This window comes from Fukomys damarensis, unplaced genomic scaffold (assembly GCF_012274545.1).
Source record: "Fukomys damarensis isolate Sample0158 unplaced genomic scaffold, DMR_v1.0_HiC HiC_scaffold_12, whole genome shotgun sequence".
Taxonomy (NCBI): domain Eukaryota; kingdom Metazoa; phylum Chordata; class Mammalia; order Rodentia; family Bathyergidae; genus Fukomys; species Fukomys damarensis.
The window spans coordinates 18,231,503-18,246,006 of NW_022900924.1; the positions used below are offsets into that span (position 1 = coordinate 18,231,503).

The window sequence follows — 14,504 nt, forward strand, 5'->3', positions numbered from 1 at the left end:
GTTATCAACCAAAAATTTCACCTGATAACAGATTTATTTATTCACTTGTCAAACACAGTTGAAAATCGTGGGAATACATCAGAGCCATATATACAGTTATAGAAATTCTTATTATACACATGGATGGAAGATATATTTTATTACTTTTTACATATTCTAGAAGACATTCAAATGAAGATAAATAGATTCTGTTGATAAAACTGTTCTTGGTGCTTGAGGTCCTTTTTTGTGATAAGAAAATCCATATTATTAATGTTGACTTTCTCATCATACATTCATCTAAAAACAGTAAAAAAAACTGTAAAGGAAGATTGTAGATTGGTTTATTTAGGTGTTTTATCGTGGCTTAATTCATGGCTAGGGATATGCGCTAGAGAAGGAAAAAACATTGGAGAAATCTTTCCAGTTATTTAGATCTAGTTTAAAAAAAAAAAAATGGAAACAAAAAATAGTTGTAAAGCCACATGATGCTACTTCCGGCCTAGTATATTCTGTCCTGGTCATCATTTTAGGTGTTTACTTTTTCACTGTAAAAATCTTAAAACAAAGACACCTTGTTTTTATCCCCAAAATATATATTTTTAAAAATATATATACATATAATATATAGAAGCTGAAATTACATAAAACCAATAAAGAAAACACCACAGTTGAGTAGGTGGGTGCAGCATATAGATTGTAAAATGCCCCAGAGCAACATAGGGGCTTCCTCTCTTCCTGCCTGTTTCATGATTTATAATCACACTGAAGTATTATTAAGCCTGAAAAAAGGCACTACTTTACCAGGTAGTGCAAAGAGCTCAATATTCCTTTAAGAATAAAATACTCTGAGTAAATGAAAATGCAAAATGATACATTTTTTTGCAACTCATTCCAGTGTCAAAGCGTAACAACAAAAAACAAACAAAAAAAACAAACAAAAAAAATCCCTAAATATACAAATGCAGCCTGGAAATATTTTAGTGCAAATATGAAAAGTAACGGCATAATTTAAAGTTTCTTAAATAAGGTACTACAGGGGAAGGGCTTGTTCTATGAAGTTACCTTAGGGACAATAAATGTAATGGCATCTGGTGCAATGTCTTAAAACTTAAAAATCAAGAAAACAGAATTAGAGGTGAAAGCTCACCTATTAAATATTTATTTATTCTAACTTATAAAGGGAGACTAAAGAGCAATTTGTTGAAGACCAAAATATTTTCCTAGATTTGCTGATGGAGTAAAAAATAATGAGTTCTCCTGAAGCCGCACACACAAGGCTGGTGTCAAACTGCTAAGTGGGCACCTCTGAACGCCCCACCCTGGGCGCTGCATCAGAAGGTCTCATCGTCATTGCAGTTGGTGGCCCAGTGCCCAAACATCTCACAGATTTCGCAGTAGGGCCGTTCCTCACTCCGGCTGCCATGGTGCGTAGAATGGGGCGGGTCCTCAGAGATCTGTGCCTGTGTGGGACAGTCCTCCGTGTCATGGAGGTCGAAGCAGTCACAGATGTCACAGAAGAGGCGGGGTTTCTTCTTGGACTGCTTCTCCTGGTCATCACTACAAAGGTTAATGTGTAAAACCACAAACTTTAGAGGCCCGGGGATTTGGCTCAGTGGTTCCACTGCCTGCCTTGCAAACACAAGGGCCTGAGTTTGATCCCCAGTACCCAAAAACCATCCCCCCAAACCCACAAACTTTATCAGAAGAGATGCAACAGATGACAGCACTTACAAAGAATTCTAAAACTAAGCAAGAACTAAATCTGGCCAAGTCCATGTGCCTTTGGGATAAGTAGTACCTTCCACATTTAAAATTTTCAGATCACACCAACTGTGGACTTATGGATATCTATTTATGGCAAAGTAACCACAAAGCAATCATTTCTTTTTGTTTTGACAGCTTACCAGAGAACCTAACTTTAAAACACTTATTCCAACAGCAGTACAGGTGCGATCAGTATGACCCAATAGGAAATACCTGTCGTAATTGTTCAGGTCGTTCCCGTTACCATTGAGGGCTGCTTCTGACATCATCTCCACCTTCATCTTGAGGTCCTGGTTTTTCCTCTGAAGGTCCACTATTACTGAATTTAGGAAATCAATCTGATTTGTTAAAGAAAAAGAAAAAGAAAAAGAATCAGTGAGGCACATCAGAGGTCTAGGACATGGACACATTGGCTATCAGGAAATCAGAAGTCTGCCCTCTGCCCTCTCTATGTGGCTGCCAAGAGGCCTCTGCTGAACCCCCTACTTCAATGATGTCTGACCCAGTGGAACCCAGCCTGGCTGGGTGATTTGGGTGAATGGGGTTAAGGAGGTTCCTTTGTCTTCTTTCAATCTCTCAACAGTCTTCAAATGTTCCTTGCTATGCAACTATTTTATATTGAAAAACACTGTCTTTGGTTTTTGTTTTGTTTGTGTATTTCTGAGACAGTCTTGCTATGTAGTTCAGGCTGGACTTGAATTCACTATGTAGCCCAGGCTGGTCTCGAACTCATGGCAATCCTCCTGCCTCAGCCTCCCGAGTGCTGGGATTACAGGTGGGTGCCACCATGCCGATTGAAAAAACATTTTAAGCACATTTCAATGAATGTTTCCAGCTGTAAATGGGTAAACTTCATTTGTCATTGAGGCAAAAAAAATTACACTTAAACAGCTAAATCTTAGAGTTGGAAGAGTGCTACTGATTCATGGAAAAGTGTAAGAAACACTTCTTTCAATAAAAAAAGCCACTTTTGTTGTCCAAAAATAATAATCTCAGATTTTTGGATGTGTGGGCATAGGTTTTACCTTCCATCACCTAAAAACATACACGTGGATACATGGGCATAAGTTTTAGTTTTCCTTGTATCACCAAAAAACATACAATTTTACATAATGGATAAAAAGCTCTTTCATTAAATTCTGGAATCAGTTCAGGACTTTAACGTCATGTTCTACCAACTTCCCTTTAGTGACTGAAAGTCTCAGCAGAACAGGAAGTCTGCCTGGAAGGGAGATGGAGAGGCTCAAAAAGGAGGCGCGGTTCCCTCTGCTGAGGAGGGCGGGACAGGGGCACATGGTGACACCGAGTGTTCAGCTGCCACACACAGGAGGGGCGCCTGCAGCCAGGATCCCGAGGCAGAGAGGACATTTTTGTCCTGAACACTTCCTTTAACCAAAGCACTTTAGAGACAAAAGGGTGCTTCCCCTTCCTACAAACAGTGAAAAAGCCTCATTTCTCTATATATTGAAAGATCCCGGTTTCTAGTATAAACACTCTCTCTCTCTCTCTTTCTCTCTCTCTCTCTCTCTCTCTCTCTCTCTCTATTTAAAAACTACTTGGTCCTCTTTTCCTGCCGAGGTAAGTGTTGAGGAAAGGCTGTTAGCCGTCACTAGTCTTTCTCGGCATTAAGTCACATCAGTGAGTCTACCTTTGAAGGCAGATGCACTACTGTGTCTATTTTTGCTTCTCGAATTGCATTTTCTAGATCACTTCCGATTAGGAACTTTATTTCAGGATGAAGAAAAAGCCACAAAATGCATGTAAGTAAAGCAAACACACACACACACACACACACACACACACACACACACATTAGGAAACATAAAACAAACCATTTGCTGATGGGAAGAAAAGTGTTGTCAGCAGCAGCAGAAACAAATGGAAGCAGAAAGGAAAGGGGAGAAGAGAAAACAGTGTTAATCACGTATTGACTTGCGAGACACACACTAAGCAGACAGCGCTAACCCATTATTTAGTCTGATTTTATTTAAGACAATCCCTTACAGGATGTCCTATCAACAGAAAGGGAGCTGCTGTAACCAACCTATGCCTTTTAACCCAGAGTGCTGAGGCAGGAGGATCATGTGTTTAAGCCTACAATGGACAATTTAGCAAAACCATGTCTCAAAATTAAAAATAAAAAATGACAGCCGGAGATTCACCTCAGTAGCACTGTGTCTGTCCCATAAGTGTAAGATCCTGAGTTCGATCCCTGGTACCATAAATTAATTAATTAATTAAAAAATGGGCTGGGAATGTAGCTCAGTGTAAAGGTCCCAGGTATCAATCCTCAGTACCATGAAGGTAAAAAAGGGAATGGATTAAAAATTAGTAATGGAATACTACACAGCTACAGAAATGGTTGGTGCAATACAGTTCATGTGGTAGGTTACTGATATTTTTTAAAAGCAGGGGTATGTGGTTGCATTAATATGGGCTTATATATACATTTACTTCTTTGTGACAGGATCTCCATGTCACCCAAGCTGGCTGAACTCCTGGACTCAAATTATCCTCCTGCTTCAGCATCCAGAGTGCTGAGATTAGCAGTGCTCTCCATGGTGCCCACCTATATACACTTTTTGTTTAAATCTCTGCAACTACTAGCACCAGTAATTACCTGTTTGGAGGCTTAGGCACTAAACCGAAGTGAATATTCATAGAAAGACTTTTTATTGTATATGCTCTGCATACTGTTTACATTTGAAGCATAGGAATACATTACCTAGTCAAAAGGCTAAATGATTTTGAAAAACAGGAAGACAGCAAAGAAATAAGAAGAAAATATTACCTGACTCTCCTGGGCTCTCTCATCCTCTTCTGCTTGACTATCAGTATTACCTTATATTTAAAAAACAAACACAAGCAGGGAGGGTTACAAATTGCAGCTGCTTTGCCTTGTTGCAGGGAATGGAAGCCATTTCCCGTCCCGTGGCCTGTCTCAGCCTGGCCCCCAGAGAAGCAACCCATCTCCCTCCACTGGGGCCCCCACTGCACTTTCAGACTCTGCTGGTGCAGCAGCCGCTGTGGGGCACAGGCCCAGCGGGGAAGGGGAGCAGGCGCAGGGGAGGGGAGCAGGTGCAGAGGGCCCAGGGGTGCTGGTTTACCTGAGGAGCTGCTGAGCTGCCTCTTGTTTTCTTTGAGTTGAAGCTCCAAGTTCTTTACCTTGAGCTCAAGCTTCACCTTATCAGACTCGAGAGTCTGAACAACTGAATGCAAGGACTTGGCAGAGGCGTTTTCTCCCCTGAGCACTGTGACCTGCAACACAGTGTGGAGCTCAGGCTGGATGGTGGGGCAGAGAGAGGGGCAGGCTGGCCCCGAGGAGGTGCCTTACCTCATTCCTCAGCTTCTCCAGCTCGGCGTCCTTCTCCGTGAGCAAAGCACTAGTGATACTGATGGACTTCTGCAAGGAAGCTTTCTCTTCATCAGTCTCTTTTATGTACTCAGATTCTCTAAAAGACCAAAGAGTTAACAAAGTTCCAGAAATCAACCAGGAGAGTGGTCAGCACACAACTGCTCTAGAACAAACTTGCGGATAACTGTAGTTATCGTTAAAAAAAAAAGTATAACAGGGAAGTTTTATATGCAATTAAGGCTATTATGCTTGAAAATTTTACTTGAAATTTTACTTACTGTGAGGGGAGAAAAAGTTTACCTATGCATAGACATGCCAGAATCTGCATATCATTGTATCCATTTGAACTTAAAAAGACAGGTTAATAAATTTGACTATTGCATCCCTCTCCTCCCCAATTATACCAAAATAGAACCCCAAGCTGAATTTTGCTACTTCTGGAATAAATTATTACCAAGCATTGACAATTAAAATACATACATGCAAAGCAATTATACAGATGTCATGCAGAGCAGTTTATGCTGGAAATATCAGTTGGTTCTCACTAATTTCAGTAACTTTTTAGCAAGGTTTTGGATCATGTGGGCCAAACTATTGTTCCAAGGGAAGGATTACTACTTCTCAACCACAGACTCTGAAGCGCAAGTGAAGGTGGCTCATAGAAAATAAAATGCATAAATGTTGGAGCAGGAAATACTAAGACGAGGGTAGGTTCTGGAAGACAAAGCTTCAGTCTCCTCCCTGTTCAAGGCTTCAGTGAGAGGGAAGCATCTGGTCAGGCAGTGGGCAGAGAGAGGAAGGAGAAGGGAAACAGGGAGGGAGGACAAGACACAAGTGTTCAGCCACAGGGCAGGCGGCTATGCATTTTCACTGTGTGGTATTTTAAATCTCTTGTCAAAAACAATGAGTGAGACGTGGCTGCCACACAGTGGGCAAGACTAAGGACACTAAGAGCAACCAAGCTTCCCAACTCGGATGCTGGGTGAGAAAAAGGCTGGACACCACCGAGAGCAGCCAGCAGCCCTGCGCCTGGGGACTTTCTGGGCTTGACACGCACCACACTGTGTCAGATGTTCGCATCAGGGGCAGCTGGGTGAGGGCACTAGGAACTGGCTGCACTTCTTCTGCACCTCTTAGTTTAAAATAAAAACTTCTTTTAAATTCCATGCAGTGTGAAATGCAAGAGGAAAAAGACCTCCTACTGCTAACTAGGTGAGGGAACCGGAGCTGGAGAAAGCGGCCCAGGCTTCCCCTCAGGGCACACAGTGAGCGCCAGCAAGCCAACTGCAGCCCAATTACAACAGGTTCTGCTGGAAGGAGGCTGGGTGAATGCAGAGCATGGGATGGTTCAGTCTGTTTCAACCCAACTGGAGGAGTAGGAAACTGAGGCCCAGGTTAGAAATGGCAGAATGTATGTCTGGTTAGTGAGACCCAAGATATCCGGCACAGGAATTACGAATTCTTGTGGTTATGATAAGTTGAAATTCTACACAAAGATGAAAATATAAGTGCTGTTTTTAATCTTGTTGTGCAGCTTACACTTACACTCCAGAATGGTAAGTAGTAAGAGAAGAATCTGAGACTTATAGACATTCCTTGAGTTAAAAACACTGCCAAGTAGTGCACATCGGTGCCACTGATTACTGAGAAAACCTTCTTAGAAAGTGGGATCTCCTTAAGCTAAAACAATGTGAATGGAGGGCACATGCGGGGACTGCTTGCCACATGCAGTGTGTCTGCTGTCATTCCAAGATGCAATAAATCCCGGGCTCCTTAAGTTTCTATTATACTCCTTTGGTAGTCTGTTCTACTATAAAAATGATTTCCAGAGCCTCCCTTGTTATAAACCCAACTCAAATTTGAAAAATATAACTTTAAGCTACTCTGCTGATAACCCCCAGGACTGGGGGTTACCGAGGATAGATTTCTCTCTCTCTCAGGGCTCTAGTTGGCCATGATCCCACAGACTCTCAGAGTTGGGGAGGAATAAACACTGCCCACTGGCAGCAGGGAAAAGGACAGGTGCACTTCTCCAGGCCACCAAGCAGGCTGTGCTTCTGTCACACACACTTGCCACCTCTCGGCCAGGCCGATTCTTGGGGACATGGCCTGCAGAGCACTTCCTGTGGGTTTACCAAAGGAGGCACGGTTAAGAAGGTAACCTGCAAATGACAGGACAAGTGACCCCCACAGCTCAGCTTTGTGACAGAGCTTCACTGACGGCTTCTTAGGCCATCGCTAAGCCCTAATTCCACTGTGCAAACCAAGAAGGGCTGAGTTAAAACACTTATGCCAAGAGACTGACAGCTGGGTTGCTGACTGCGGCATGCTGGGGCCACACTGGCTGGCATGGCTTGGTTTTGCTAAAAGGGCCAAAAGGGGAAGAACGCAACAACAGGACAGAAGGGCTGCAAGAACACCACTCAGATTCTCTTCTTACTACTTACATAAGAAATAAATTGCAGGAATGAAACAAATACCTTAAAGTGCTACTGGGCAAGCTTTAAAAATGCAAGATAACAAGAACCAAATATTAGAAACATGAGGAAAAATGCAAATATAGTAAGGAGAACTAAATTTGCACTGAAGTTCTTTGCTGCATATAGATACTGAAAAGAAAGAATGTGTGTGTGTGTGTGTGTGTGTACATACTGCTGGGGATATTTTACAAAACAAAAGCAAGACACAGAGGGACAAAGGCAGCCAAAAATATATACAACAATTTGGTTTACTAAAAATATATGAAATTTATTTATTATAACGTGGATAGACTTTCTTTAGTCTTACCATGAAAGACACACAGATATAGCAAAGGAAGCAAGAGTAGGAAAGGGAAAAGAGAGGGGTGAAATGAGCATCGATAAGTAGCGCAAGCTCGGAGACAGTCAGACAGTTACAACCCACAGCGAGCTGAATGAGCTGAGGCAGCACGCACCGCTTCAGGACTGGCAGCCAGTGTCCCCAAACCATCTTCACTCTGACAGAGGTCTCGTGTTTACACTACCAGGATGAGTCCTGACTCCAGAAAACACGTGTCTACGACTTGGCTTTGCTGGCCTCTCTCTGCCATTAAAAAGCCCAGGACAGTTTCCCTGTCTTGCACAGCTGGAGGCCAGGGAGGACAGACCTCTCCAGTCCTGGCAGGCAGAGCAAGGGAGGGTTTTGTCCCGCTGGAGACTAGTTTTTCAAATGATTACATTTTTAAGCTTGGAGAAAAACGTTTACTACATGTAACTCAATGGACCAGACACTAAGACATCCACAGCTAATACAGAGACTGCTACCTTAACAGTAAGCAGTTTCTTCCTAGTTGGGAGTAGGTCCTGCACAGCGGTATCTTGCCCATCTGAGTGACACAATTATATGCTATCTTAACTATCTTAGCTTCTATGGCCCTATGGCTAATGAGCAATTCCAAATGAAACTGTTGGCTAAATTCTTGGTTCTGGGAATAACTACATTTCATGTACACTTATGATTTAAGTACTTGAAATTCTTTTAAAACTAAGAGAATTATCAAGTTCTTCTTAGTATTCTCTGATAAATTTACTTGAACATTATACACATAGATCCACACACAAATCCTTTACCAAACTGACATTTAGAAAGCATTTAAAAGTCTAAATTAAGCTGGGCATGATGGCACAAACTTGTAATTCCAATTCCAGCACTCGAAAGGCTGAGGCAGGAGGACCTATGAGTTCCAAGCCAGCCTGGCCAGCCTGAATTACGTAGCAAGACCCTGCCTCAAAAAAAAATAAACAAACAAACAAACAAAAAAACTAAATTATTAGCCAAAATACATTTATATTGAAAACAACTTACCATGAAGGTTAACAAAAAAGTTCCACATGAGTTAACTACTTTTAAATGTTTCACTCCCAGAAAAAAATGGTCATATATACTCACCAAAATTAGCAGTAATTTTCAAGATACCCTTCCTAAAAATTCATGGTGTAAAATGGGAATAGTGAAGTAAGAAGACAGAATCTCACCAAATTTCAGCCCCAAAATTTATTCCGCCTTCGGCTTGTGAGGCAGGTGGTGGAACCACTGAGCTAAGGCCTTGCCCTGTTTTTTTCTTTTTTAACTAATAAATAAATAAAAAGGTTCACCATGCAGGGAGAAGAGAACCCATACAAACCCCGAGGCTGACTGGGAAACCTGCATCAGTCATTTGTCAAGCCCAGTCCTGGGCCAAGCTGCCTAACTTTGGCGACTTTGGTTTACTTTCAACATTTTAAAATGGAAGTCACAGGCTATCTTCCCCTGGGCTGTTTGGAGACTAGGTGAATTTTTGAATTAGAAAGGGTTACATAAAGGCAGAAGATTATGTTAGTCCTACACCAGCCCACTTTTACACGGTCCCTGGCCAGAAAGCCACAAGAGCAAGCCTTATTTTCCCATGTCCATAGCTGCTGACTTGCGGCTGTTCTGAAGAAACAAGTTTATTTCAAAGTTAAACCCTGAGACTGCAAAAGACAGAGCAGCTCGGCACATAAGCAAGGTGAGGCCCCACTGACTAGCTGCCTTGCTCAGTGTCCCTGGGGACACCTGCCCTGGGGGAGTATAAGTGTCACCCGAGTGAAATTTGTAGGAATGCATCTAAGTATTTAACTAAAAACAAACAAAAAGAAAAGTTTCCCTGGATCAAGGCCTAATCTCCTTTACTCTGCACACTGCTTTGCTGCTGCTAGGGTGGAGCAGGCCATATACACGCCAGGCAGGCCTTCCACCAACAGGATCCCGCCCAGCCCTGTCCAACACCCTCTGGAATGGAGTCTGCAGGCTAAAGAACCCTCAGTGCCTACAGGTGAGACCAATAAGGCAGATGGGGAAAGGCCCTCTGCCCTGAGAAGGAGGACACATACTTCCTAGGAGCATGGAGGAATTCTTAATAAGCCCATCATGCTTTTATTTTTAGTTTTTAAAAAAATAAGCAAAAAAGTGTGCCTATTTGTGATAGTTTTAGTCCACATCTACTTAGCATTCTGCAGCAGCCCACTGGGTAAGCGGCAGTTCTCAGCGACTGCACCTGCCTGACTTGGAGGAGAAACACAGAACCAGCCTAGAGCAGCAAGGTGAATCTCTTAAGAGTTTTCAGTGATGCAAACAGCCCGTAGTGGCACACGTGTCAAAGGTTCGCCACCACTGCTCTAGACAAAAATACATCGTTGTTTTGTTTGTGACAAAGTCTTGCTATGTAGTTCAGTATGGCTTTGAACTCATTATGTAGCCCAGGCTGGCCTCAAACTCAAGGCAATATTCCTGCTTCAGCCTCCCATGTGCTAGGATTACAGGTGTACACCACTGCATCCAGTCAAAGTACATGTTTTAAAAGAGCAGACAAAGGTCATCAGAATGAATGTGTAAGTATCAGGCTTCTGAATAATTTCTGTGGGCCATGTTCACCCTTGCTCAAAAGCACTGAGAAAATTATACTAGATTTCTATTTGAGTAACATGTAAGTATAATAAGTAACAGAGCTAATTTTTTTTAGAAAATAAATAAAACACTTAAAATAATGCTACCAATTATTACTGAAATATTATTATTTGTGCACTGGGTATTGAGCCAAGAGCCTACACCCCATCCCTTTATATTTGAAGACAGGGTCTTACTAAGTTGCCAAGGCTGGGTTCAAACATGGACTCTTCAGGCCTTAGCTTCCCAGAGTGCTGGGATTTTAGGTGTATAAAACCATATCCACCAAAAATTAGAATTCTTATGTAACTGAAATCAGTATTTACAGGCAGAGTGATTATTATATGTAAAGGTGTATTTTTAGTTACTGAAACTAGGAGTATGAAACAATCTGATTTTAGAAATTCTAATAAAATTGATCATGGCTTAAAATTTCAGCTATTTGAAACTTCTGCAAATAGAATTTCATAACTTGTCAATTATGAGTACCAAACTATCACAATGCCATTTTCTGATGAATAGTCTTTTGTTCTTCACAAATTACCACATGTATCATGTTCTGAAATTTTCCTTATTAAACACACATGCACACACACAAAAATAAACACAGAAAGAAAGCCTACCTCTTTTTCATTTCTAACAACTGATTATTGAGTACAGATCTTTCTTCTTCCAGCTGGAAAACAAAAAAAAGACAACACACACACAAAAAAGAGTGTTCAGTTCGTGACAAGTCCACGGAGAGATCCATTTCTCACCCACTGCCACAACCCCAGCACCAGGACAGCAGAAGCAACTGCACCTCATGGCCACTGCCGCACAATCACTTACAACCTGCTGGCTCCCCTTCTTCGTGGACCTAAGAACTTAAAACAGTAAATAGCAGCAACAACTGCAACAGTACATGGCTCAACTAAAGCTTTCAATTAATGTTTATTAAATGACAGCTCTACTTTTGTTGTTTTTTGTTTTCTGAGACAGAGACTTGCTCTGTAGTTTTTGAGGCAGGATCTTGCGATGTAGTTCACCTCAAGCTGGAGGCGATCCTCCTGCCTCGGCCTCCCAAGTGCTAGAATTGGAGGTGTGCACCACCACACCCTGCCACCTCTACTAACATTCTAGTTGCTTTACCTAAATCTGAGGCCACATGCCACTAAATCACAAGGGCTAGGAACAAGTCTTTTGCTCTCCATGGCCCTCATTTCACTCACTGTTAACTCAGCACACACTCAGTTATTGAGTATTCATTCCCTCGGTCACCAAGAAACATTCCAAGCACTTTTCATCAAGAAAACAAGGAGATGAATGACAATTTCCAGCAGTCCCTTTGTTCTAAAACAGTATTCCATCAAGAATTTGGCGGGGTGGTGGTGGTGGTGGCACTGAGGCTCAAACTCCAGTCTTTGCATTTGTGAGGCAGGCGGTGGAACTACTAAGCTAAATCCCTGGCCCCATTGAGAATTTTTTTTAAAAAGATTCAAATGGGCCAGGGATTTATAGCTCAGTGGTTCCACCATCTGCCTTGCAAGCACAAGGTCCCAACTTTTATCCCCAGTTGAAAAAAAAAAAAAAAAAAAAAAGATTTAAGTAGTTAACCTTGTGAGGTAAGGTATCTTCATCCCCAGCCAGCCCCACACAAGCTGAACCAGACATACATTTCAGCTCACACTGTTAACAAAAGGGTTAAAGAGCTTCTCTGTGCTTTTTAAAATCAAAGATTAATAAGATTAATAAGAGCTGAACTACTACCAGCTCACTGAATGTAGCTACAGTCATTATTACTGACCAGCCAGGTACATGCTTTGCTATGAGGACTCCACAGCCCCAAGAGTCCTGAATATGCATATATGTGTATGCTGGAACAAATATACACTGGTCACCAAGCCTGCAGAGGTTAACAACCAGGCCTGTTGCTCTGGGCACCCTGCTTTCCCAGCCCATTCATATATATGCTGCCTCTGCCAGGTGCATGCCTGTAGTCTCAGCACTTGGGCAGCTAAGGCAGGAGGACTTCCCCAAGTATGAGACCAGCCTGGGCTATATAGTGATGAGTTCAAGGCCAGCCTAAATTATACAGCAAGATTTTGTCCTCCCCCACCAAAATACATATATAATGCCTTTTTCTGTAGGAGTAATTCAGAGAAATTTTTAGAATGAAAGAAAGCAGAGTGGGATGCAAACTTTAAAAATGAAATGAGAAGGATAACATCTGGAGAGTGGGATGTAGAGATGAGAGGACTTTCATTTTTGCCTTTATGTCTTGTATTCAATTTGTGTTTTTTAAAAAACATGAATGTGTGTGGTGTGGTGGCACATGAGAGGCTGAGGCAGGAGGATCGTCACAAGTTCGAGGACAGCCTGGACTACACAGCAAGACTTTAACACAAAAAAACAAAGAAAGAAGCAAACAAACAGACACTTGGGATGTAGTATGCATGCGGCCCTGAGTTTGATCCCCAGTACTGTGCCCTACCAAAAAAAAAAGGAAGAGGAAGAGGAGAATAAACGACTGCTAAGTGAAACCTACCTGTTATTCTGAACCAGAATTAGAAGCATTTTTTCCTATGAAGATCAACAAGATGAATACCAAATTTCTATTCCTTAGAAGTTTAAGCATACAACGAGTGCGCAAGAGGGAGGAGATGGAGAGAGAAAGAAAGAATCTCTGCAAACTACTTTTCTGGGGCTGAGTGAGCCTTCAAATGCTTGTTAGTAATTTGTATTTTCTCTCATGTGGATTATCTGCACGTCACTTGTCCACTTATATATTCATTAAAAAAATTTCCAATCACCGTGTTAGGTTTTCTTTTTGTAAATTTTTCTGGTGCTGGAGATCGGATGCAGGGCCATGCGCGTGCCAAGCACATCTTTCCATCCCCACAGCCTCTATTACAGCTTCTCATTTCACACACTGTGCTAAGAGAACATGCGTGAGTCCACTTCCATCAATGGACTGAACATCGCTTCGTGCCCTAATTTATGGTCTAGCCTGGAGACGTTGCGGGTGCAGGGGAAGCTGTGGACTCTGCCACCACAGGAGCCGCCGTGCTACCAGAAACTGTCAGGTCAGCAGCCAGGCAGGGTGTCCAACCTATTTCCTGTTCTGTCCATCACTGGCACAGATATCGAAGCCTCCAATCATTACTTTTGAACTGCTTACTTCTCCCTTTTAATTCTCTCAGTTTTTGCTTCATGCATATTGGGACTCTGTTGTGAGGCACACATGTATTTTTGAGGGACTGATCTTCTATTATGAAATGTCTTTCTCTGTATCTAGTTAAAATTTTTCATTGAAGTCTCTCTTGTCTTAGTATAGCCTCTCCAGCTTACTTTTGGTTACTGTCTACAAGGCATATTTTGTTCCATCCTTTTACTTTCAACCTCGTATTTACTTTAAATCAAAATTGTCCCTTGCACATGGAATATAGCTAGATCACACTTTCTAAAAATCCATTTGAGCCTGGTGTGGTGGTGCACACCTGTAATCCCAGCACCAAGGAGGCTGAGGCAGGAAGATCACTGTGAGTTCCAGGCCAGTCTGAATTATACCCTTTCTCAAAAAACCAAGAAGAAATACAATAAATAAAATAAAATACATTCTAAACCAGGCACAGTAGCAGACACCTATATTCCCAGCATTCTGGGAGGCTGAGGCCAGAGCATTTTAAGTTCAAGCCCAGCCTGGTAAACTTAGCAACTTAGCAAGTCCTTGTCTCAAAATAATAAAATAAGAAGTAAAAAGGGGGCTTGGGATGTGGCTCAGGGCAAATGCCCTGGGTTCAATCCCCATTACAAAAAAAAAAAAATCCAGCTGGGCATGGTGGCACACACCTGTAATCCCAGCACTCAGAAGGCTGATGCAGAAGGATCGCTGTGAGTTTGAGGGCAGCCTGGGCTACGTGGTAAGTTCAAGGCCAGCCTGGACTGCATAGTAACCCCATCTCAAAAAAAAAAAAAAAAAAAAACACATTTCCAAGGA

General features: G+C 42.1%; 1 protein-coding gene across 9 annotated transcripts in view; it reads right to left on the reverse strand.

Moving 5' to 3' along the window:
• Positions 1-350: 350 nt before the first annotated feature.
• The window catches only part of Clip1 (CAP-Gly domain containing linker protein 1), a 118,915-nt gene continuing 104,761 nt past the window's right edge, over positions 351-14,504 (reverse strand). For 3 of the 9 annotated variants that reach the window (XM_010604358.2, XM_033762460.1, XM_010604373.2), the window contains 7 exons: positions 11,149-11,201; positions 5,081-5,198; positions 4,854-5,004; positions 4,538-4,587; positions 3,579-3,584; positions 1,960-2,084; positions 351-1,539 (listed from right to left, as the gene is read on the reverse strand). In XM_010604358.2, coding sequence (XP_010602660.1) covers positions 1,314-1,539; positions 1,960-2,084; positions 3,579-3,584; positions 4,538-4,587; positions 4,854-5,004; positions 5,081-5,198; positions 11,149-11,201 — 729 coding nt within the window. In that variant the 3' untranslated portion in view covers positions 351-1,313. The other 6 variants (XM_010604372.2, XM_010604370.2, XM_010604369.2 and 3 more) reach the window with 3 other exon arrangements.